The 27,299-nt window shown below is 41.1% G+C and overlaps 1 protein-coding gene across 1 annotated transcript in view; it reads right to left on the bottom strand.

Annotated features, from left to right (window-relative positions):
• The window catches only part of LOC127579365 (transmembrane protein 132C-like), a 751,467-nt gene extending 725,178 nt beyond the window's left edge, over nucleotides 1-26,289 (bottom strand). Inside the window, exon 1 of the mRNA XM_052032114.1 lies at nucleotides 26,015-26,289. Coding sequence (XP_051888074.1) covers nucleotides 26,015-26,099 — 85 coding nt within the window. The 5' untranslated portion in view covers nucleotides 26,100-26,289. The remainder of the gene's footprint in view (nucleotides 1-26,014) is intronic.
• Between the last annotated feature and the right edge of the window lie 1,010 nt (nucleotides 26,290-27,299).

Below are 27,299 nucleotides of genomic sequence, written 5' to 3'. Positions count from 1 at the left end.
CATAGGTGAGACCAAACGCAGACTAGGTGACTATTTCGTAGAACACCTGCGCTCTGTCCGTAACTACAGTCTGCCTCTCCCTGTTGCCAGTCACTTCAACTCCCCCTCCATTACAGATATGTCAGTCCTCGGCCTCCTGCACTGCCAAGAGAAGTCCAAATGCAAACTGGAGGAACAGCGCCTCATTTTCTGTCTTGGAACCTTACAGCCTAACGGCATGAACATTGAATTCTCCCACTTTAAGTAAACCAAAGCCACTCACCCCGCCGCCACACTATGCCTCTTATTTTCTTTCTTTTCCTAGCCTATCTCTCTTTTTTCTCCTCACCTATTTATTTCCTCTCCTCCCCTCCCCCAACAGGGCACCTGCCTCCATATCTGTGATGCATCCCCTGGTGGATCTGCTCTCCCCTCCTTTCCCGCATCTGCCTATCACTATCTCTTACCTGCATCTACCTATCACCACCTTGTGCCCACCGCACCTCCCCTCTTTTGTCCACCTATCATTGCTCTGCTTTTCCCTCCTATATATTGGGCTTCCCCTTTTCCTATCTTCAGTCCTGAAGAAGGGTCCTGAGCCAAAGCGTTGACCGTCTGTTTTTCTCCACGGATGCTACCTGGCCTGCTGAGTTCCTCCAGCATCTTGTTGTTTGTTTTCATTAGAGTAATCAACCAGAACTCTAAACTCACCCGGGGGAAAATAACTAGATCATCATCTCCTCAGGCCTGTTATACCATTCAACTTGATCTTGCTAATCTGAATTTTAACTACATTTCACCAGCTTGCTTCTGTAACCCTTAACACTTTTACCAAATACAAAAATAATCCTTCAGTTTTTAAATTTTCGAACTGATATTCTCATGAAAAATGAAATCACTGTAAAAAAGTTGTTTTTTTCAATCATGTTTTCCTTACTTTTGCATTATTCACACAGCAATCAAAATGTGAGTTAATTTTGTCAACAGGATGTGAAACTACTGGCTCCTATATACTTATCAACTGGCCTCAAAGCTGGATTCTTCTAATGAGAACATACTTACTGAATTATCTTTTATTATCTGACATAAGTAAAAGGTAATCCTGTGCGGCAACATACAATAAAGAGATTAGGAAAATCTGAAGTTAAAGCTTTGGAAGTATGCATTTTTTTATTTCATTTGCTTTAAAATAAATTGCAAGTGGATTTTATTTATGGCATTTGTCAACATAACTGAATGCAAAAAGAAAGTTAACTGTCGGCACAACATTGTGGGCCAAAGGGCCTGTTCTGTGCTGTACCGTTCTATGTTGTATGTTCTGTTCTATGTTAACTTATGAAAAGTTAACTTATCAAATGGCCAAGTGCAATAATTTTGATTTATCATTTTTAAACCACTAACAATACATGTAAAGTGACAGTCAGTCAACCTTCCAAAGTATGACTGTTGAATCAGAGAGGTCCAGAGGAAATTCCTAGCCCAGACATTTTTCCTCCCCTGCTCAAAGTGAAGGACAACAAACAAAGAGTTTTGTTGATAGGTGTCCTCTTCTCATATACCCCTCCAGCAGGACACTTTGTTAAAATGAGACTTAAGACTTCATGCAAGACCTTCTGACTCAGGCAAATGTGCAAGGATAGGGCCAAGCTGACACTTAGCAATGTGCAAAAGGCTTGAATTTGCGGTATGGGGAGAAAAAGGGACAGAAAGACAGTCCCTTCAGTTCCAGCTGCAGAACCAGGATGTGTTTCAACCTTATTCACCGAACTTCAAAATGCGTTTTGAAGAAAATGAGTTGCTAAGCAAACACTTTTCCAAGGAAAGAGCCCTTTGAATTAGGATGCAATCATGCTGAAAAAACATTGCTTGAAAAACTTATCAAAGATCAAAGCACATTCCTGAAGAGATTATAGTAAGAAATTGGATTTCACCCTTTTTTTGTTACGCTAAACCATCATTGCATTTTGTGCTGAAGCTGAATCCACAAAAACTTGTGAAATTAGCTAAAAAGACATCTGGAATAGTGTACATCTGGGTGGTGTACACCAAGAACGCACACGGTAACAGGATCTGCCTGGATCCCGATGGTATCACACTGCTGACATTTTGCGGCATATCAAAGACAGAAGGGCATCAGGCCTTAAAGGCACACTCCCCACTGCAGCCACACACCAGCAGCACCCACGGAGAAAAGGGAAGCTGTAAAGGAGAGGCAGAGAGCTCCCAAGTTTACATTCCTAATGCAGGAGATAGAGAACGGGGGGATACCTTTGCCCATAACTGCAGTTAATGAAAATGCTGTCAAATCCGAGATGGTACCTGTTCCTGACTGAAATCAAAGAAGAAGAAATATTTCTCCACAAATGCAGAACACTGGTGATCTCTTGATGCTGCTGTGAACTGCAAATTGGGAGACACAGCATAGGTTCGCTGAGGCTGCTTGGAAAGATCCTGTGGCAAGAAAGTTGAGAGTCAATATGACCCTGACCTCCATGGTGAGAGCAGCCCAGGTATGAGAGTGTAGCTGAAGGTACTCCCACAGAATGTCACATACTTCAGTAATGACAACCTTGGAAACCTTGAACCTGTGATTACTTTGTTCATCTCTGAGATCCAGGTAGAATATGATGTTTCTGAATACTCTGTTGGAGTCAACTCTTGGGTGATGGGCACACCCATGCCTCCTGCTCTGAGGTCCCCCAACCACCCAAGTGTCAAGCCATGCCCAATACGACACCTCCGGTCATAGACTGAAACCAATGGTGTCACCATTGAGGTACCTTTGGAAGCAGCTAAATTCCTTCTTTTTCTTCTACAATATACTTTATTCATAAAATATACAGTGATACAAACAGAATGTGGCATTATCTTCAATCACAATACCAAGCAGACTGTTAGTTTGTTCAAGATAATTACAACATGTCAACATATCACTGATTTTCCTTTACCAAACACTCCCATCAGTGAAACGTTTGAGACATTACTATACAGGGTTCAGCTCATCAGAGTCCAGTGGCAGAAGGGCCCTGCGCCATGACCTTTCCCATACAACTTTTCTAGTGGCTGCACCAAGCTCCAATGTATTTCCTCAGCACATTGTGCACTTTGGAATGTGCCAGTCAGCAGCATTCAGTTGCAGACAACTCCTTGCACTGGAAGACCAACACATTTTGGGCAGACCAAGACATGTCTTTCACCAAACTGATGATCCACCTCAGCAGCTAATGCAGGTCAAAGAACTCACTGTTTCACTGTTAACTTTAAGCACCTTCTGCGGATTCTGGAAGGTGCTTGAATTCATTCTGAAACTGCCCAAGTAAGTCACCCAATGTAGAAGACTGTCTCTATAACAAGAATATGAACAAACTAATGCAATGTGCTCCTAACTGTACTGAGCTTGTTCCCCAACAGGCATAGGTTGTAGCTTTGAGCTCCACTTTATTTAAGAAATGGTATTGCTTCAATAATGACATCATTTGGTGCATTTACAATACTGGAAAAAAGTCTGGCCCACTAATGAGGACAATGAATGGAAATTGCCTGGTCCATTATGTGATTAGAAAGATATCACCCAGAAATGATTGCGAGTGTGATCTATTCTCAGTTTAATAGTCCTTTGCACTACTGGTGCAAAAAAAGGGTGCTAATTGACCTAATTTCTAGGCTAATTTCTTAATAATTTATGAGTTTTCCTTGAAATTGCTGTCAAAAGCTTTCAAGGCCACACAGGTGCACACACTATGATGAAGGATCTGTTAGCTTTGAACACGAGACTATACGATGTCACTTTATATTCTATAACAGTTCAAACATGGTGTAGTGAGGGTGAATAAAAACCTTTATAATGAATAGTCAGGTATGAATTACCCACTTATATCACAAAATGTACACAGATTTACAACATTAATTGTTGCCTGAAAAACTACTATAGATGGGGTGGGATCGTACAAGCAATCGCACACATTGTGAATATTTAACAACACAAAAGGAGTGATGCCATTAGTTATTAGTATCTATTTAACAATACAATTATACCAAAACAATGTGATGTTTAAATAGATTGGTTCACGGGTCAGCTTTTATTGAGTCAAATTAGTATTCCCACTTCTGCAGTCATTATTTAAAATTAGATTTTTATTTACCAGTACATTGCTAAATTAAGTTTTATGTATTTTGGGATAAAAGTTGCATGTCATATAATGTGCTTTTTATAAAGAGTAATGTTCATCATAAAAACAGATGTGCTGTGGACACAAAGGCAAATTTGCTAACTAGTGGAGCTGTTGTTGTTGCAGAATTCAGGACATTGAGCGGTTTTAGACATGCACATGTCACTTAAATGCCCCACGGTAACATCCCCAGTGCCCCTCATTTCCTTGGCCCAGGAACACCCTGAATTTATTGTGCTTAACCATGAAACCACTTGGATTTGCAGAATCAGGACTGCAGCGATGATACACAGTGCCTGATACACTGCTAAAGATTCTGATAGAACAAATGACTATTACAAGGCTTATGGCTTTTATCTTCTTATGGCTCACTGCAAATTTTTGTTCAATAATATTCCTATGAAATAACTTGGGACATTTTGATACATGAAAGCTTCTACAAATCACAAGTTGCAGCTAAATCTCCTCCTCCTCCTCACAAGTGATTAAGGTAAATTTGTGAATGACCATGAAGAAAGTTGGCACCAAACACCAAAGTCAATGTCATGTGCATTGTGTCCATGACCTGATTCCAATGAAAAAAGAAATCCAATGATCTGGCGGCAAGAAGAGAGAGGCACTTTGAATTAAAAAAAGAGATAGAAATATCTGGCAGCTAACCAACTGGCTTCTTTCAAACACTGCACAATACACAGATTCTCATTAAAAGAAAAATCCATTTAATGGCACCAGAGTAAAATGTTTAAATCTTTTGACCTCAAACCCAAATGGCAGTGAACCAAAAAGTTTCTAACTTGTGACTAACTAAATAATTTTGCTCACTAATGCAAGAGATTACTTTTGAGCCATCCACTAAGTTATATTTTGTTGAGAAATTTCAAAAGTGATTTTTTTAAAAATTTGTAAGTTTTCTAAGTGAGCACATTAAGGCTAAATTCAAGTTTTGCCAAGTTTTCACCTATTTTGCTGAGCTCTTGGACAGTGCAGAAGCTGTAGAATGGCTGAATCAAACAAGTTTAAAGGAAAAGGGCAGACTTTTTTTGGAATTGCTGCTTTCAATCATGTAAATTTGACAGATTATTCCGATACACGAAGATACTTAAAATGTTAGTAATGGAAATAAAGGGGAAAAGAAATGGCAACATTTTACAGGATATTAAGAATATTCCTCTAAAAGCTAAAGGGGGCTTCAAAGCAAAATGGGGAAAACTGTGCCCCAAAATCAGTGATAATTAAATTGACAAGAGTGTAATCCAGTGAATATAATCTACTTGGATATGCCCTGATCACTTGATAAACTTCCTCATTTTAGGTTTTTAAAGATTAACATTTTTCCACTTAATGAGGATTTTGCTAATTGGGTTGGCAACAGAACACACATGATGAATGGGCAAATTGATGTTTCACACAGTTCTGCAGTCTTATGCCCTACATTTATTGCCTGATGTTTGCAATGTTGATTTGTGCTACATTTTGAAAAGCTTGTGCAGTTTTATAAAACTTGCCGACAACAAAAGGTTGTGTGGTCATGAGGCCAATATAATTCAAAGAGATCTAAATCAATTAAGTAAATGAGGTGATGGACTTTAATGGAGATATTCTAAAGGTCATGTTCGACACAGTTGAAAAGGAAGCATGAAATATATCAGCAGAGTGAACAAATGGTATTTCTAAGCGGACCTGTGACAGTGGGGTTTAGATAAAACATACTTCGATTAGGGCACATCAAGTGTCTCTCTATGCAAGTGTTGCTCCCACTATAATTAGAGGGAGGGTGGTCCACCCAGGTTAGGTAAACAAAACAGAAACACAATTAAATCAAAAATAGAAAGGTGGGAGAAATCAAGAGGGCAAAGGGATCCTATTTATACTCAATGTATTTTTTTGTATTTTAAATGAGGTAAAGACACATTAACCAAAAAAAATTCGAATTTAAGGAGTAGATTTTGATGATGATAAAGCCAGCTGCTGATTTGCCATCAACAATTTGTAGCCTCACACTAAAAGCAAAAACTACCACAACTGCTCATTTAGAAGAAAACATAAATCAGATATAAAAAAAGCATTTTAAAAAATCATGCAAAAATTGGTCAGTAGTGAAGAAAATGCATTTATTTTGTCAACAGAGCTTGTATGATCTGGAATAATTCCTAAAATGATGAATTGATAATGCAAATAAAAACGTGTTATTAAATTGGGCGGTAGGTCAGTGGAATTCTAGAGTTTGGAATTAATTCACTGTGGAGCTGTTAATCCAATTTAGAATGGATTATTGCGGCTGGGGGCTGGGGACAGTGGGGGCAGACTTTGAGAATGTTGTCTGCAGACTTGGCATTCAACAATCTCAAGACAGATGTAGATGAGAAAGAGCATTTATCCCTTCAGCCATACCCATTCCCAGACAGCCTGCACTCCCCCTCCCTCTCCACATTATCCAGTTGTCTCTGACACAAATGCACTGTTTCCATTTGCACTGTTCTTGCCATAAATCCAATCACCTTATTGGAGCACAGTTTTTTCTTCACATCAATCTTAAATTTGCCTTCATTCATTTGAACATGAATCTCCTGTTGTTTCGGACAGATTCCAAAACAGCATTTATGAAGATAATTCCAGAACTTCAGTTCAAGCACAAATCAGCATTCTCCTCTCCTTCCATCACCCAGTCACTACTTCCAAAATTACACAACAGGAAATTGAGAAGGCAGAGTCTTCTTAAAATGCTGAAAGGGATTTATAATGTTACTTAATCAGGGACTGTGAGGCAGAACTAAAGAACATGAGTATAAAAGCTGCAGGTCTGAAGCAATATGTTTAAAAGAGGGAATTTCTCTTCAGCTCACTCCAGAGTAGTGAATGTATGGAACAAGCTCCCAGATAAAATATTAACAATGTCAATTAACTGAAACTTTCAAGTGTAATGATAGCCAGAACAGTGGTGGTTTCAATGGAGAGGAGTGTGTCCACTGGGCCAATAGTTACATGCTGCACAGTTCCCAGCCTCAGCATCTCACAGGCTGCTTGACCTTCAACCCTTTGTGTTGTTAACACAGTATATCCATTTATCAAAAGATCCTTTACAGCTCCTAACACAAAGCATTCAGTCACACAGTACAAGGAGTTAACATGCATGAATAGTGTCTGTACTGTGGAAGCAGTGGAATAATTTCCCTCTCTCCATTTCTCAACCTGATGAAAGAATTCGGGTGATCGAGATAGTTTCTGTTTCATAGTCTGGTTTACAAGATGAACAGAAAAGGTATTTAAAATAATCAGATGCAAGGAAACAAATATTTTCCATCACAGCCAAATTGGATGAAGTCATCAGACCTTCAGAGATACCAATGAAAATCCCAGCCTCAGATTTCCATCTGGGTGTTCCTCTTGCCTTGCCACTTTTTGTGTACTTCTTGCTAACACATCCTTTTTTTTAAATATTCAAGAACAAAAAAATGGTTTGCGGTAGCCTTTGACACACAGTGCACTAGGGATTTTAAAATCATTTTAAATTGATCTTAATCAGTTTGCTACAGAAGGCACCAGCCTAAATTACAACAATTATAAAGCTCCACTGAGAGATGCTTACACTACAAATGTGTTAAAGGAGCAAGCAATTCCTGAGGCAATCCTTGGTTTATTACAGGTTACACAAGGAAAAAAAAGCTCCTGAAAATGCGTTTGTATTTCATATTAGAAGGCACTTGAGGTAAAGAAAACCAAAAAAAGCTTATTATGAAGGATACACAAGTTAACATATCACCATAAAATGTAAGCTTTAACTGCCCCTGAAAATCTCTGGAAAAATGCAAAACATAATAAGGAAAATATATTGATACTTACCAAAAACTGTAGTTTTAGAATTAGACCATGTCTTGGCATTTTATACTCAACCCATTAGCCTACATGAGCTAAAAACAAACTGCTGGAGGAACTCAGTGGGTCGAACAGCAACTCTGGTGGTGGTGGTCGTGGGAAATGGGGAGGGCTGGTGTGGGGTTGGTGTGGGGGGGGGGGGAGAAGGATTGGCGATGCTTTGGGTCAAGACCTTGCATCCATTTGTTCCTTGCTCCAGACTCCAGCATCTGCAGTCTCTTGTGTCTTCATTAGCCTACTTGGTTTCCCACTGTTCAAAATCCAGGCACATTTCCAGTGGAGAAAAATTTCCCCCTTTTACAGGTATTTGTCATTGATCAGAATTTACTGGGCGGCACGGTAGCGTAGCGGTTAGCACGATGCTATTTCAGCGCCAGCGATCGAGGTTCGATTCCCATTGCTGTCTGTAAGGAGTTTGTACGTTCTCCCGTGTCTGTGTGGGTTTCCTCCAGGTGCTCCGGTTTCCTCCCACATTCCAAAGACTTACAGGTAGGTTAATTTGGGTTTAAAACAGGCAGCGCGGACTCATTGGGCCGGAAGGGCCTGTTACCACGCTGTAAATAAAATTTTTAAAAAAAATTTTTTTTAAATTTAATCTGTCAGGGAATTTGCTCAAATAGAAGAACCAGAGGCAACAATTAATTGCAAGACATTCAATGATAATTGCAGCAGGCAGAGGTGACAGCTAGCCAATCCTGGGGGCAATTCCCAAATTTTTGGGCAGAATTAGATCTATGCTGCCATCTCCTCCCAGGACATTGCATTACCTCTCACCAGATCCTGCCACTGTTCAAGGCCTTGCCTTTTAGAATTGAGACTGTACTTACCACCGGCAGATACATAAACATTAGGTGCGTAGTTACCATGTAGATCGGCAGTGAGCATGGGTGTCTCAGGAACGGCAGAAAGGTCCAGCTAATTGGATTTGGAGAAACAAGGAGAGCCACAGCATGTGCAATGAGGTTTTCTGGCCCTTTTTAAGCTGAAATGGCCCCACTGTTCCCATAGTAACCCTGGGAATTAGAGATTCAGAGTGTCCAAGTGCCTTTATGTTGTAAACAGTGAAACAGACACCAGATAATATTGATGTCATTTAACAACCATTCAATGATCCACCTGGTTGCATTGTATGTCCCTTGTCAGTTCCAGTGGGGGTTACAGGAGTGGTGGGGTGGGGGAAAGGGAATAGAGTGGGGGTAGGAGAGCAAAGAGCAGCCTTTTTTATTGTGATTCCAAAAAAATTGTGGTAGGACTGATCTCTGAGTTGCTGCAGTCCCTCTGGTGACAATGATACCATGTTGGTGCTGGGTATGCAATACAACAATTGTAAGCCATTGTAAGAATGGTACTTTACTCCAAGTTGGGACACTGTGTGAAATGGACCTTGCAAATGACAGTATTCCTTTGCTCTTAGAACACTTCCTCTTCATGAGCAATAGAAGCAGTTCAACAGGGAGGAGCTGTCAAAGTAACGTCAGCGAGGTACTGCAATGCTTCCTCCAGGTACTGCATGCTCCTGCCACACAGCAAGTGTGGTGAAGGGATGTGCATGGAGTCTAACAGCAGAAACAGACTGCTTTGCCCTGGTTGACACTTGAGCTCCATTATGTGGAGGCACTCTGAGAGATCAGGTAGTAGCGCTGAAGGATCCTTAACCTCCTCATGCTCCTCCAGCCCAGCTGTTTGTATGTTAGGTTTTGTTACACTTCTGGTGAGTTCTGACAGTTGGGATGTGGATGCCCAGGAGGGGCGAGGAAGGGGCAGTGCTACTGGGTCTTCAGTGGCAACATCTTCAAGTGTAGTAGCAACATAAAGTGCAGCTTCTTCTAATACTGGGAGAGAAGAAAGAAGTATACCTTAGAAAGCTGGCAGTTCTTTTACTGTTGTTGGGGATGAAATCATTTAAGGAGTTTGCTGTGAGAATTTGAAAGCTCCCTACTCCAGATGGAAAGAACTTTAAAACTTTGAACTGAGATGAGTAAGTATACATGAGCCTCAAGGTATTGAGCGCCTGTGGTTTAGCAAGACCCATGTTATTATAACCAGTGTGATTGCATTTTATAAATGCAGTTAGTGCACATTCCTCCAGTTACTGGCTTAAGTTCTGTGCTTGCCAGGACACTCCAGTATAGATGAGTGCTGCATCCCATTTACAACTCAACCACAACAAAATAAACAGAGACTGTGCAGATGGCCAGAAGATAAAAGAATTGGAATACCTAATACAAAAGCAAAAGCACAATCCATAAGAGCTACTTGTACCACTCCTACTATTAGCTGACTGACAAGCTGATTTAATCAGCTCTCCTCACTGACCTTTAATCATTAGAAAACCTATCGATCAATGACAGCATGGTTATGGTCGGCCTTGAAGTGTTTAGTAAATTTCAAGTGTTTAGGCTATTCTGATAATCTCCAGGTTCTCCCCAGGTTAAGACAGGATTCTGTTCCTGTGAATTGTTCGTAACCCAAACAGTTTGCAAGTCGGAAATGCAGTCACAAACCAAGTTCCCAGACAGCAGAAGATGTCCGCAGCCCCACAGCAGCCGGCAAATCCATATCGCCAGTCTCCCAAATGCTCATTCATATGTTCAGGCTGTTCATAAGTCGGGCATTCGTAACCTGGGGAGGACCTGTACTTTTTAATTTTTGTCAGTTACTTTGGAAGACTTGTTGGCATGACAATGGAACTCTCCTCCCTGTGCAACAAACTTTTCACAATAATTTCTCACAGTGCTTCTTTAAACCTCCTGACAATACTTGCATAAATGTAATACTGCTCAAGGTAAATGTATAGGTTCACTTTAATCTATGGTATCCCTCAACAGCAACACTTTTCAAGAATTATAAAAATACTTCCATAAAGATCTATATTTATAAAGGATGCGATAGCAGGATGCTTCAAAAATAGCAATGGGATTAAACAAAATAAACATGGATTTATTACAGGGTTATTATGCTTGACAAACCTTCAGAAGTATTTTGAGCAAGTAACTAGCAGAATAGATAAGTGAGAACCAATGGTTATGGTATATTTCTATTTTCAGAAGACCTTTGATAAAGTCCCACATTCTAGGTCAGTATGCAAAATTAAAGCACATGGGATTAGGGGAAGGGAGTAAGAAACCAGCATGGAAAACTGGTCTAAAGACAGGAAACAAAGAGTAGGAATAAATGGGACTTCCTTATGGTGGCAGGCGATGACTTGTAGGATACAATAGGGACAAGACTTGAATGAGGGTGAAATATTTTTAAGTTTGCTGACAACACAAAACTCGATGGGATTAGGAGTTGTGAGGGAACATATGTGTGCTTCAAGGAGATGTAGATAAATTGAGTGTGTGGGCAAATACATGGTAGATCCAGTACAACAGATAAATGTGAAGTTACCCACTTTGTTAGGGAAAAAACAAAAAGCGAAGTTTTGGTTAAATGGTGATAGATTGGGAAATGTTGATGTACAAAAGGATCTTGGTGTCCTTGTACACCGGCCACTGAAAGCAAGGTGCAGCAAAGGGTTAAAAAGCCAAATGGTGTTTTTACCTTAACTGCAAGAGATTTTGAGTGGAGAAGCAAGGATGTCTTGCTACAATTATACAATCCTCACTTGGAGTATTGTGTGACGTTTTGGTCTCCTTAACCAAGAAAGAATATACTTGCTAGAGAAGGGGTGCAGTGAAGATTCACTGGACTGAGTCCTGGGATGTCAGGTGGAGGAGGGTATTCACTAGAGTTTGGAAGACTGATAGGGACTCTCATCAGAAACACACAAAATTCTGACAGGGCTAGACAAACCAGATACAGGGAGGATGCTTTTCTTCGGGTGCAGCAAGCTCCTCAGGTGATAATGGCTGGATAATCTGTTTTCAGAGATTAAATTGAAGGATAATATTGGCCATGACACCATAAGTAATTCATAACAGAAATAACTCCCCTGCTTTTCTTCAAATTAATGCCAGAGATCTTTACCCTCCACTTGGGAGAGCTGGCAGATCCTCAGTTTATTGTCTCACCAAAAGCCAGCACCTTTGCCAAAGCAGCACAATGTGCATTAGAATATCAGCCTTAGAGTTTTGTGCTGAAGTCTCCAGACTAGGAGTGGGACTCGAATCCACCACCTTGATTGCAAACAAATTAACCAGAACCAGCATTCTTGATCCAAGTGTAACAATTCCTTATTAGCAAGTTATGCACTGCTCATCATTCAACGTTATCTGTATAACTATTATACGAGTAAGGCTATTGTGAAATGAGATTGATATCACAGCTAAATTATTTAATTTTTTAATCCACAGCCATTAGCTATAACATTACGTCCAGGCATTGTTGGTACATCAAAAGCAACAATCAGCCAAATCTAATAATTACATCAAAAATAATTATTACTTTAAATAGTAGCTAATGTTGTTCCATGATTCAAGAAGGGAAACAGGGATAATCCTGGTAACTATAGACCGGTGAGTCTCACGTCAGTGGTAGGGAAGTTACCGGAGAGGATACATAGGGATAAGATTTCTGAGCATTTGGAAAATCATAGCCTAATTAGGGACAGTCAGCATGGCTTTATGCAGAGCAAGTCATGCCTTACTAACTTGATTGAGTTTTTTGATGAGGTGCCGAGGGCGATTGATGCAGGTAGAGCTATGGATGTTGTCTGCATGGATTTTAGTAAGGCGTTTGACAAGGTCTATCATGGGAGGCTCATCCAGAAGATTAAGATGCATAGGATCCAAGGTGAATTGGCTGTTTGGATTCAGAACTGGCTTGCCCGTAGAAGACAGAGGGTAGTGGTCAATGGGACTTATTCTAGCTGGAGGTCTGTGACTTGTGGCATTCCTCAGGGATCCGTACTGGAACCTCTGCTGTTTGTAATGTATATAAATAACCTGGATGAAAATGTACATGGGTGGGTTAGTAAATTTGGAGATGATACAAAGATTAGTAGTATTGTGGATAGTGTAGAAGACTGGCAAAGCATACAGCGGGATGTAGATCAGCTGCAGATATGGGCAGAGAAATGGCAGGTGGCGTTCAACCCAGCCAATTGTGAAGTTTTGCACCTTGGGAGATTAAATGTAAAGAGACAGTACACTGTTAATGGCAAGACCCTTATCAGTGTTGATGAGCAGAGGGATCTTGGGGTCCAAGTTCATAGCTCCCTGAATGTGGCTACACAGGTTGATAGGGTGGTAAAGAAGGCATATGGCATGCTTGCCTTCATTAGTCGAGGCATTGAGTTCAAGAGTCAGGAAGTTATGCTGCAGCTTTATAGAACTTTAGTTAGGCTGCATCTGGAGTATTGCATTCAGTTCTGGTCACCCCGTTATAGGAAGGATGTCGAGGCTTTGGAGAGAGTGCAGAAGAGGTTTACCAAAGATGGTCCTTGGATTAGAGGGCATGCACTATGAGGATAGATTGGACAAACTTGAGTTGTTTTCTCTGGAGCAGTGGAGACTGAGGGGAGATCTAATAGAGATTTATAAGATTATGAGAGGCATAGATAGAGTAGGCAGCCAGTATCTTTTCCCCAGGGTTGAAATGTCTAATACCAGAGGGCATGCATTTAAAGTGAGAGGGGGAAAGTTCACAGGAGATGTGCGGGGCAAGTTTTTTACACAGTGGTGGGTGCCTGGAATGCACTGCCTGGGGTGGTGGTGGTGGAGGCAAATACGATCGGCACATGAATGTGAGGGAAATGGTAAGATATGGACATTGTATAGGCAGAAGGGATTAGTTTAGCTGGGTATCTTATTACTAATGTAATTGGTTCGGCACAACATTGTGGACCAAAGGGCCTGTTCCTGTGCTGTCCTGTGTTCTATGTTCTAAATATATATAAAAAAAGAAAAGCTGACAATGAGAAAGGTCCATTTGGGCCATCACACTTGTTTCTTCCACAGATCCACTGCATCATGATTCTTTCTGAACCAATGAAAGCTTCTGCAGAGTTTTTCCTGTCACCTCAAAAGATATAACAAAACAGCAGACCATGCATTTTACCTTATGTCATATGTCATTTATATTTCTACAATTAAGTCAGTTAACTACAAAATAAGTATCACACTCAGAAGGGCGGTAGGCTTTTTTGTGTGAACATCCCTTTAAATAGATCTGCAACTGTAGTGCATGTTGGCTGAAAAGGAAACCTTACAGTTGTGGTCAAACAATACTATATTGAGGACAATTTCTTAGAAGTCTAATTGCACCATAATGAACAATCACCTGTCTCTTGCAAATACCTTCCTTCTTTCTATTGGTTTTCAGCAGTGATTTCTGTGAAGGTAAGATTAATATCTCTTTGGTATGATGATATCACCAGTCTCAGAGGCACATCAAATAATTAGATTTCATCTTCAGTGTACCTATATGAATCTTAGTGAGTGATCATTTCCCTGTTTATTACCATTTACATGCAATGCACTTCACTGCATATTTGTGTTAAGCTTGTAATGTTTGCTCAGATAACAACATTTACAGCTGAGAACTGAGACACAGTGAGATTCTTTGTTCTATTCTGTGTGGCTCACTCATTGTGTATTCAGTACAGAAAACCAGCTAAAGTCTAACCACTTTGACCACTTCAGTTAGGCAGTTGAGCTTAACATCTAGGATACCATTTGTCCAAAGAGTGAAATAAAACAGAAGATATTTTATATATAAACACATTTCTAAGGATGCAATGTTTAAAACACTCAAGAATAAAATAAATCAAGTGCAGATGTATACTTTGGGAGATGCCTCAAGTGCATTTACAAAGAGATTTTATGCCCGAGTCCAGTTGAGTGAACAGTCCATTTGCCAAAATAATTATTCACTTGACAATAATTCACATTGAAGGACAGGTTATCCTCTTTCAGAAATACTTTTATATTCTTCTTCATTTATCAATTTTAGATGAAATAGTAATATGAGGTAAAAAAAATCTCATCTTTCCTTGGTACAAGTTCTTGAATAGGAAGTTTATTTCTCATTTCTAAGAAGAGTTAACCAAAGGCAGCACACAAAGAATTGCTGTCAACAACAGCAGGAAATGAACACTTGAAAACATTCACCAACCTCTTCAGTCTATTATTTTAATACAATCACTAAGTATTTTAAATAGATAAGACCCTCCACTAAACCAGTCAGAGAATGTTAGGGATGTGCTGTGATTACCTGGTGATACAGTCAATGGTTAGCTCCAAACTATGGAAGCATTTCTGTGTTTGGTTGGGAATGGGGGGAAGTGGTAGGTGGAGACAGGAGGAAAGGAGGGCTGCCTGCTCTCTGATCCACCAGTGAAACTGTGGAAACAGGTGGAAGTGAGATGAATGATTTCTGAGAAGAAAAGTGAAGGAACAAGAATGAAAAACAGCAATCAGTTTGGACGAAAGTTAAATGCTACAGTCACTGGAAACCTGAAAATAAGACAGAAATTATTGGAAATACATTGCAGGTCAAGCAGATGCTGCCTGATCGACTGTAATATTTCTTCAAATTCTTCCCAATCATCTAATAAACCTCTTAGCAATGTCAGATGTTGTTTATATAGTTGTACAGGATACATAAAGCCATTGAGAAAGGCCCTGCAAGATATAAAAGCTTACATTTCAGATTATGTTCTGCTTAATAAATGAAGGTGAAGGTTGCAGGATTAAATAAATTACACTACCCACTCCACAGTGGGAGAAAGAATGTACTGCATGAAAGAGTTTTAACTGGACAATTCAATTTCAATCCCCACGTTTTTGTCTTCTATACTGCTTAAATGTGAAGGCTGCAGAATGGAACAGATGGTGCACCCCAAGCCATAAATCAGCTCACCTTTCTCATGAGCTATGCATATTTGTTTAGGAGGGACAACTCAAAGACTGTAGAAGCACTTGGAGGCTGAAGGAGATAATCAATGGGTTTGCACAATGTGCTATGTCATACACACAGTAATGACGTACATTACTGCACGTCATGACCACGCAGTAACCAAAAGCATAAGTGTGTCTACTTATTCACATTGTCCCATCTGTTCTCTTCACACCACAATGAGAAACCAGTCACACCACAATCTGAAGAGCACCACTCACCAGAGCTCTAAATGTCACCACCCGGACTTGAAACAAGACACTGACACAGATGCGTGGTGATGATGATAAGAAAGCACAGAGTGAGTCACAGAACACCCACAGTTGAGAAAAAGAGAACCAGCAATGCCAAGCAGCAGTGTTTCATACTGACATCAGTGTTTTTGGGACACAGGTTGACGCAACAAGGCTTTCTCCGTGCACCTAGCCTTGTTTTCCCAGAATCTGATATAGCCAGATCCTACTTCACCTTTTTCATATTTCATACTTCCTTCCTTACAGCATAGGAGGAGGCCACTTGGCCCACTGAGTTCAGACTGGTTCTCAGAATGATCTCATCAATCCCACATATTCTTTCATACATGCCAATTAACAACCACCTCCACCACCCCTCACCCCCATTCTTCCACCAGCCACCTACACCAGGGGTAATTTGATAGTAGCTAATTAACCTAACAACCACCTTCATATGATTTAGCATGAACATCCCACATAGCTGTTTTGGTGTGACTAGAAATTGCCACAAGAATTTGTAGCTTGACTCTCTGGTACATAGAGAGTGCATGAAGACAGTATCAGGAGTAAAAAAACACTGTAGTTCACTTCAAATTTCAAACCACCTAGTCTTTACCCTTGGCCCTCTGTTCCCCATGACATCTCTCCAGCTACTGATCCGCCTAACCATACCCTCATTACCACTGTTGATACCTTAGCACCACCACCCCCCCCCCCATACAAACCACTACACTATTCTAATCTGGCTGTTCAGCTGTTACAGCCTTCATCCCAAAATCCTTCAGTCCAAGGGATGCAGAATTGAATGGATCTGGGATAATTGGTTTAGCCAAAATATACCTCAGAGAGCACTATTTGCTCTTGCTTCCATCTATCAATTCCAGGGTCATCCTAGAATGCAAATACCACCTTTGTTTCAATTTTCAATGAGGACCACCTTTTTAAATCTGCTTCCTCTGTCTCCTCCACCCTCAGCCGCAGGAACAAGCACAAGGAGTTTATGGACATCACCATCATTGAAACTGAGACCATGTGTTGAGCTGCCACTGCTACTACCCCTGCTTTGCCCAAGCCCACCAGGTTAAACCTTGCCCAGTCCTAAACTTGCCATGGTCCTTTTCCTTCTCATGCCTTTGCCAAGCTCTACTTTAGATCCAAGAGTTCTTTATTCTGTTCCCAATTCCTCTCTTGTTCACATATTAACTGATGTTGTTGATGACTCTTTTGCACTGACTCCTTTCCTTCAATCTGCCATCATCACCCATCTCCTTAAAACGAAAAACACTTAACCCCTCAACCTCGAAAACTGTTGCCCATTTTCAATCTCCCATCCTTTATCAAAGGCCTTCAGCATGCCAACATATCCTAAATCCATGGCCATCTTTCTTGGAGATCCACATCCCCACAAATCAGATTTCACCACCACAAGCACAGAAAAGTATTAGCTCTTATCAAAATCATTATTAATATCCTATGTGACTGGGAAAATAGCAGATTATTTATCCCTCCTTGACTTTCTTCAGCTTTTTGCAGCCTTTGAAACTGTTGACTCCACCATCTTTCTCTGATGATTCTCTACCTCCTCCAGCTGAGTGAGACTGCACTTCCCTGCTTGCATTTTCACCAGCTAGCTACAGGCAGAGATCACCTGCAATGTTTTGTCTTCCCACACCCTCACCATTACTTCTGGTGTTCTCCACCCTCGGCCCCTCCTGTTTCCCATTGCATTCAGCGACAGTACCTGAAAACATTCAGCGACAGTACCTGAAAACAGTCAGCTTCCACACAGACATTCTCCATCAGGATGTTTGGTTCTTCCACCATCACTAAACTGTCACACTCCTTGTCCAACAGACAGCAAAAATAATCAGAAATTTCCTCCAAATAGATGAAAGCTCCCACCATACATTATTTCCTTGCCATTCTTGTCCCTTAAATGTTTCATATTTAACCTCATGATGAGCTTCTGACCTGCTTTTCTTCTGACCTATTGCCACTTCTGTAACATTGTTCTCTGCTACCCTGGCATCAGCTTACCTCCTGATGAAATCTTAACCAAGTTGTTACTATGCCTGCACTTGATTATTCTGATGCATTCCAGGTCAGCATTCTATCTTCTACTTTCATAAACTTGAGGTCATCCAAAACTCTGCTGCCCGTGCACTAACTCACACCAGCTCCCGTTCACCCAGCACTCACCAACCTACACTGATTCCCAGTCAAACAAAGGTACATCTCTAAAATTATCACACTTTATTTTCAAATCTCCGCTTGGCTTTGCCTTTCCCTAAACTTGTTCTCCTGTCTTTCACCACTCTGAGGTATCTGTGCTTCTCCAATTCTGGTAATCATTCCATCTTATCAAAAGGAAATGGAGCAATCCAAAGCTGAAAGCATCAAGACCTCAACAATTCATTCATGGGCCAATAAGTGGTAAGAACATTTATGCCAACCACAGCCAGGCGATCCTGTTTCATATTTAACCTCATGATGAACTTCTGACCTGCTTTTGTTCTGACCTATTGCCACTTCTGTAACATTGTTCTCTGCTACCCTGGCCTCAGCTTACCTCCTGATGAAATCTTAACCAAGTTGTTACCACGCAGGGAATCTAACCACCTACCCTTGAAACTCAATGGTATTACCATAACTGAGGCCCCACCATCAGCGTCCTGGGTCTCAACAATGATCAGAAGCTCAACTGACATAAGCTCAACTACATAAATATTATGACTACAAGAGGAGATCAGAGGCTGGATATCCTGTAGTAAGTCACTCACCTCCTCACACCCTAAAGCCTTTCCAATGACTTGTGCCTGGCATGTCGACAACACTCAAAGCTCAGCAACATATAAGACAAAGAAGCCTCCTTGACTGGCATTTTATCTCCTAAACTAAATATTCATTCCCTCCATCACCAGTGTGGCTGCAACTTACGTCACCTATAAAACATGCTCCTCCCAAACCCATGACCTCTACCATCAAAAAGAACAAGGCCAGAAGGGAATGGAAACACTACCATCTGCAGGTTCCCCTCCAGGTTGCACACCATTCCGGCTGAAACATCACTGTTCTTTCACGTCCCCTGGGTCTGAATCCTGAAAGTCCCTCCCCAGTAGCATTTTGGGAGTATCTTAACCAAAGGATCTACAATGATTCATGAAGGTGTAATTAGGAATTGAAATAAATGCTGACCTTGCCACTGATGCCCAGATCCCAAAAATTGAATGAATGAATAAAAACATTCAGCATTTATAAAGCACTCCTAACATGGCAAAAGTGACAGTGCACTTTACAGGGCACTGTGAAGTAAAAACAAATATAATCACACAGCACTGGTAACCATGCCTTCAGCTCCAAGAGCCTGTCTAGAATTGCCCAAACCTCTCCAGCCCACTTGCCTTAAAACTTGCTTCTTTAACCACATTTTTAGACATCTCCTCTAATATCTCCTTAGGTGTTTTGATGTCAAATTCCATTTGCTTATATTCCAGTGAACTACCTTGGGATACTCTACTACATCAAAAGGCTGTTAAATACAAGAGTTGTTCCCTTTCTGGTGTATTAGCCAACAGTCTTGATCAGTGGGTAGGAATTGGAAAACTGACATGGTCTGGGGAAAGGAAGAGGTATAATGCTGCAAGGAAGGAATGCTTAGAGGTGAGAGGAGGAAAATTGAGGGGTGGTGAAAGATGAGAGTGCGAATTTGCTGGTAATGAATGATGATGGTAAATGGATGGGAATAGAGATATCTTTATTAGTCACATGTACATCGAATCACACAGTGAAATGCATCTTTTGCATAGAGTGTTCTGGTGGCATCCACAAGTGTCGCCACGCTTCCGGTGCCAATATAACATGCCCACAACTTCCTAACCCATACGTCTTTGGAGTGTGGGAGGAAACCGGAGAACCCGGAGGAAACCCATGCAGATACGAAGAGAACATACAGCCAGAATTGAACCCGGGTCACTGGTACTGTAATAGCGTTAGGCTAACCACTACACTACTGTACTGCTCAGGAAGATGTGAGCTCTGGAAGGAGAAAGAAAGTAGGAGTAATGTTCTGATACAGGGTGTACGTTGAGAACCTCAGCATTAATCAAGAGAATAGGACAGAAAATGCTAGTATGGTAGGGGTTAAGAAGGGAAGAGAAGCATCACTTAAGTGAGTGCTGAAGAAGTGTGCCTAAGTAAGTGGAAAAGGACGAGGACAGAAATATGAACTGAAGGAAGTGGAGAAAGAAGTCCTCCGTGAAAGAATAGGTATTAATTGGAGTGAAACTATCTGAAGCAGTTAAAATACCTTTGGTGTACTTAGGCTATAGCAGTGGTTTGGTGTGAGAGAGTGACAATGAACTACCTGTTGGTAAACAATGGTCTATTGCCATTTCAAGTATCAACTTCTTCCTCTTTTAAATAAATCAGTTAATTCTAATGATTAAGCTTGTTTCAAATTAACTTGGTTTGAATATATATTCAAAAAAAACTCCCTGGAATTCCATCATGAATTCTGTGCCTTCAAATTTGGATTTTCCTGTTATGCATGGACTTATTTTTGTACATTTCTATGAAGAATCGTTATGTATAACTGTTGCTTTAGGAAGGGTAGAGAGTCTACATAGCTTTAAATTATAATATATCATGACTATTCCTGATCCAGGATTTGTGGCTTGTTTGTTGAAAAAAGCAGCCAATGGTCAGCCTCTGCTCCTTTATCTAGTTGGGGTAAATAGGTACTAATAAGGCTTACGGAAGAACTATTTGAAGTGGGGATGTGACTGTATTGATATATTTTAAGTATGTTACGGTCTGGTATTTACCAGAGGCCTCCATCAGCAAGTAGCCCTTGATACTTGTTTAGAGTTATATACTTCAGTGGCATTGCTTTCTCTAAAAAGCATGGTATAGCATCAAGGCAATATCAAGAAAATGTTTGGGTCCTGTCACACTACATCCAAAGATGCACTGGCTGAATGTATGTATTGAGAAAATTAGTTCAATTTTACTGCATTTGAAGTTCTTTCTGAAAACAAAATGTCAGTTATGTTTCTGTGGTATTAAAGTTCTGGGCCATAGCAGCCTTCACTGGTAAAACACTGCAACTGATTGACTGTGCTTACAAGCCTTTGTTGATCAGAGAGCAAGCCACAATCACAGCTTCCCTGGATAGTCCAACTCGCCTCTAGCTCTTTCTCATTTCACTTCATTTTTCATTTTTCTTTAGTAGCAATATCCACTGCAGCAAACACACTGATTGGGAACACACTCACCTGCTGTGAGCAATGCGCCTCCTGTACACTCCTGACTATCCCTCCCCTTGTCCACTGCCAAATAACTTCTAATATTCATTATTCATTGACAAAATAAATGCCTGTCCCTGCTGTGATAATAGTGTTTGTTAAATTTACCCATTTAGAGGAAAGTCATTTTTGATTTGATATACAAGTGTGGAGTCCTGCAGGATCTTCTATATCAACAGCGTTATGTCAGAAAAATTGACCTTTTTTCACTTTGCTGTAAACTTTTAAATGTTTTTTGCTTTGGATGTGTAGGGGGTCAGGGGAAGAAACAGGAATCCTCGGAGAAGTTCCAAACACACAGGAATGGTCCATTGGAGCTAGTTTTCCATTGGTATCAAACCTTTTTAATGTCAGTATTATCATACAATAACATGGCCCAATAGTTTGGTGCAATAGTTTTGTGTGCAGTGAAAGGAATATAATCACATCATTCTGCAATATGTTGCATTTTGAAAACATATGAAGGGGTGCATATGGTATCTGAAATGCTAAAGGCCTTTGAGTCCAATGTAAATAGATTCATGAAAAAGAAGTGGATAGTGTACAAATGGTATAAACAAATGCATATTTAACTGTCATAATTAAACTGTGATATACAGTTAGTTTCAAAAGCTTGGTGTTTTTTCTGGATGCTAATGAATAAGAGTCAGTTCTGAAGTCTAACTACTTAACTAAGAACAATCATTTCTGCAATAGTGGCACCCAATATTATAAAAAAACTGGAATTAATCTTCAGCAGAGCCTCAGAAATAATTGACAATTTACCATTTTTATGTATCTGTGAAATCACCATATGGTTTACCCACTAAAGCTCCCCTTATCAATCCAGGTGATCTGAATTCTGCTGCAGATTTACTTATCCCATGGGGTCCTCTTAATTCCCAAAATCCACGTAGCATGAAGAACTCTGCAGCTCGACTGGAGTTTCAAGGAACAATTTATCTTTGGCTGGACTAAATTAGTCTTCTGTCTCCCATTTGCAGCCTTCAGCAGAAAAACAACAGAGGAGAAAAAGGGCAAAGAGTGTACAATATTTCAGGTTCCATAAGGACATTGGGAGCTGAGTGGTGGAGCACATTACAGAACAGCACTGCAATGCTTTTATCAGGGCACTTAAGTTCAGTTTAGACTGATGGGATCACCCTGATCCTAAGCAAAATGAAATGAACAACTGCCTCTCGCTATCTAATGCTAATATGTGCACAGCATAAAAATAACAATAATTTGGTATAAATGATTGTATAGAGATATAAGTGATCAGGCGGGAAAATGGACTTGAGAGATAGCAGCAGCCACAATCAAAGCTAAATGAATTGTGGTGTTTGTTCAAAGAACTAAGTGGCCTATTCCTGCTTCTGTTTTTCACGCACCTATGACTGCAAAGAAAATTAAATAAAGCATCACATGTGCAGAATGCTCTTCTGAGGTAGAAGTTAATCTGCATTGTCAAGAAAAAGTAAATTGCTGTTTCATTTTACACTTAGACATTGCTATAACTGACAAGAATGGAAACGACCTGTGCTTAGCATTGAAATCTTCCACAAGAATGAACAGAAAAATATTTCTTCAAAATCATCAGTGTCAAAATATACTGTCAAAAAGACTGTCAGAATTATTCATCCTTGATAACCGTTTCAACACAGGACTTATGCAGCAGCTTACAGGGTAAAATACACTTGCAGCAGGACCTGATTATATTGAACTCCAAATAATATGAAGGATGAGATTAAGCAGAGAATCCACATGCTATATCTCATATCCTAATAAACATCATTCAAATACTGCATTCAGCCCCACTTCACCAGAATTGGCAGTGTAGTACTTTAAATTAAAAGCATGCACATCAAATTGTTTGTTTTCAGGCAGCAATAACTTGAGCAAAGATTCATGATCCTACTACCACATAACAAACCCTATTGCATTGTTAAAAGGGGAAAAGATCAATCCAAAAGCTGAAGACCTTCTTTTAAGTGTAGTATTGCTTATTTTTAATGACGAGATTGGAGACCATCTTCAAAGGGGATTCTTTAAAAATCAGTATGTATTTTCCAAATAGTATTGCTCAGTTCTTAACTTTTAAATTGCTTTTGTTTTCGTTTTTCCCAAGAAGGTCATTATCAAAGTTAAATCCCTCAATATATATCCATGAAATTATGTGATAAAGTAAACTGGACAGTGGTGGGAAAGGTCAGTACAACATATCGCCCATAGAAGTTTAAACGGAAAAATACAAAACATTTTCACAAGAAGCACTTTAAATGTGTTGAGATATCAGAACATTCTGGAAACCAAAGAAATGGGTAGAAGATTGAGGGGAAAACTGATCGAGACAAACTGTTTAACACTTCCAGAGCCCCAACCAGGTACTGCACTTGGCTTCCTGATAAAACGTCAAGTTCAGCATCGGTCACTTCCTTCCACCTTTGGACAGTTCATAATGATGATGATGATGCATCTCAGAAAATGAGCTCAGATCTGCCCCATCTCTGCACGGCTAATGTGAAGTTAGAGCAGGCGAGAGTGTTGGGGCTTGAAGAGGTTGAAGTGCCCAACTTCAATCATCGAACCGCGCCGGGGCTTGACGTAAACACCTCCACAGGCAACATCTCCACACATCACACTTTGTTTAGAACATGCGCCATTAAAAAAAAAGGATATTTATCTTGAGAACTTGCATAGAAAGGGTCTCGAATCTGAAGGGAATGGGGATGGGGTCTCAGTGTGTGGGTATCGGTGGGTGAGGGGGAAGAAGGGGAGAGGGGAATGAGCAGATGAGGGTGGGGGGGGTGACGAGGGGGGCGGACGGGTGGGGTTGGGAGGGGAAGGAGGGGACAGAGGGAGGGAGGAGAACGTGCCGCGGGTCTGGAGGGAGGTGTCCGGCTCACAGCTTCCATCAACCCTTCCCCATCTCAGCGGCCGACGACAGCCTCAGGCATTGCACGCTTGGGTGAAGAGAACCGATATTTCCATCTCCCGAGAGAGCAATAAAGGGGGAAGTGGTAATGGGCATTTAATTTTCCAACCTACCGAAATGTTAATGAAGGCATTGCAGAGGTTGAGGCCGGGAGGGGAGGTGCAGGGAAGTGGAGCCATGCGCCTTTCTAGAATACCGTGTGTGTGCGAGAAAGAGAGAGAGAGAGAGAGAAAGAGAGAGCTAGCTCACGAGATGTTTTAATATAACTGGACGCTACCCCTGTGGTTTGTAGCCACAGTTCTAATTAGATCCATCCATTGTTACGCGATCGCATTGACTTTAGCTACAGGGATCTGTGACAGACTGTGCTTGGAAGAAGAATGTATCGTTAAGGGAAACGTGTTCAAAAGCAGTGTTGCATGCAGAATCTTAATCATGGGAGCAAACTTTTAAAAATATAGAAAGTTTGGAGTTCCTCTATAAACCAACTGCCCAACGCTATAACGTTTGGCGATCTATTCATTCTGCTTTTATAATTATCTCTGAGCTCATTAATAAAGAACCACAGGGGCAGGTTCTGAGTATTTTTGCGAGCTGTTTGGAAGTATAGACAGGGCATACACAAGTAGAGAGCGGCTCGGGTCTGGGAATCCGGATGGTTGTAATTATTTCCTCGTCTGGGCTAGGTTAACGTTACACATCTTTGATCGCAAAACAGCCATTCAACTGGGAAATGCTCGCTCCCTGGACTCGCATTAACAGTCCGTTAACTCCAAACAAGTCTTGACCTTCTTTCCAGCGGTGTTCGCGACAGGCTTTCATTGCCGGAGTCGCCGAGGGCATCACTTGGCAACGATTTAATGCCAAGTGAGAGGAGAGGAGCACGAATCAGCGGTCGAAAAGTCAACAAAACACATCGAGCATTGGCTCCCTGCAAACTCGAGGCCATGACCTTTTTTAAAAAAATCTATCAATATCACTGAAATGAACGCATCCTCTGAAACATGGTAGCGCGTGGATCGGGGGCAATGTATGCAATCGGTCAACTTCATCCTCGTTAAAGTTGAGACATTGGCATTTTGTTAAGAACGGGAAGAGTTACCACTGGGATGCTTTTGGTTGTTCTTTCTCCAACAAATTTCAAATCCCCTGCATTTTTCTCTGATCAAACCCACCCACCTCCACCCCTCATTTCGATGCAAGAGAAATTTTTATTAAGTAAACGCGGCTACTAGCTTCAATCGGGTGTTTCCTGAATAAAGTACACAGGTGCCCCGAGCTAAATCACAGCTACAACCCTAAAGCTCGGCGTTCCCACTTCTCGCCAGATCAGTCAAGGAGTGACTACAGCCGGTCTGATCTTGTCCCCGCTTGGGCTGAGAGAGCGGCGTCACTGACAGCGCCAGCCCCTGGGAGAGTAGGTGGGAGTCCTTTCAACGCCAAGTCCCGGACCCCGAGCGACAGCGATCAGATCTGTGGCAGATTCTAGCACCGCACTGTCAGAAGCCGACGCTGCGAGCTGTCATTAAAATAGTTTCAATCACATGGAAGCAACCCTTCTTTCATGGGAGATGCAGAACAGGTTGTCCGCGCTGCCGATATTGTTCATTAAATCTAAGCCTCCGAAGAACAATCACGCTTACAGTTCGCCCAAACCCACGCTCTTCAACGAAAATACAAGTTATCGCTGAACTTCAAACTTACCTTTGCAGAGCAACGCGGCAAAAATCAAAATCTCAGCCATGCAAAGACGAAGAGTAGCAAGCTTTGAAAATCCCAAAGTCCGCATATTGCCCCGGGAATTCCTGGTGATCCTCCCAATGGGACAACTCAACTGTCTCCCGTTACCAGGAGACTTTGAAAAGCTGCAGTTTAAAACTCCATGCACTGTTCAATCCTGTCCGCGCCGAGGACAGTGAGTCTCAAAGTTGCAGAGCAGCCACTCCAAATCAAAAGGAAGGTGCCCAAAAGAAGAGAGAGAGGAGACCATCAGCCCAACTTCCCCCGCTCCCTCCTGCCTTATCTCCACGATCGGGTTCCACTCACTCAGCGCCTTCGCGGAAGTAGCGAGGCCAGCCTGCGATGGGCAGTTCAGACAACCAACGCGACGCAGGAGCCCAGACGGCGCCGCCTCCCGAAAGGGAGGTTCTCGCTGCCGATTGGCCTACAGCGGCGGTAGGGGGCGGGGCGAGTCGCTGTCCTGCAAAGTTGTCCTGGAGTCGTGCAGAGTGACAGTCCGGAGCGCACGGTGCTGACCTCGGTACTGCTCGCCCCGATAAAGCAAACCTCCGGCTATCGCATCCTTTGCAAAGTTTTAACCAAACTGTGCAGCATCCAGAAAGCGATCGAAACCAGAACATTTATTAACACATTTAATTAATTATACAGACCGTATGCCCATTAAGGACGGGAGCAGGAGACAAATAAGCCAATTTCTCAATGTGTCGATACAAATGGAAATTATCCCAGATATTCGTCATTATTTTCTTGTCACAGTTACTGCCGCCTTTTTTGCATCGCATCATCTTCAGTCTTTCCTTGTATTTCTTAGGCTGGTTGTTAGGACGCGCCGTCAAGTTTTTAAATATCAAAACACTACTTCAGTCGATTCTTGCTCCCTGATAAGTAACAAACGCCACCACATTCATAATAAGGCCGGATCTCCTAAAACTGGAATCTAATTTAATCTGAAAGGTGATTAGAATTGTGATGTCGCCATGTGGAGAACTCACCCAACTCGCACTAATTTGACTCACGTTGATTAATTCAAAATTAAAAGATTAAATATTTGATAAACTAATTTTACACCCATTGTAAATGAATTACAAAATACAAATTCAATACATTATTCTTTTGGTGAGGCAGTCACACTTTTTACATTTATCAAATTCATATTAAATATCTGTTACAGTAAAACGCAATTATTTCTTATACCTGCGTTTGAAATGTAGTTCAGAATTTTAGAATTTAGTTATCATCTCAGTATGTT

Source organism: Pristis pectinata, chromosome 17 (genome assembly GCF_009764475.1).
Source record: "Pristis pectinata isolate sPriPec2 chromosome 17, sPriPec2.1.pri, whole genome shotgun sequence".
Lineage (NCBI taxonomy): Eukaryota > Metazoa > Chordata > Chondrichthyes > Rhinopristiformes > Pristidae > Pristis > Pristis pectinata.
This window is presented reverse-complemented; position numbering and strand designations above follow the sequence as displayed.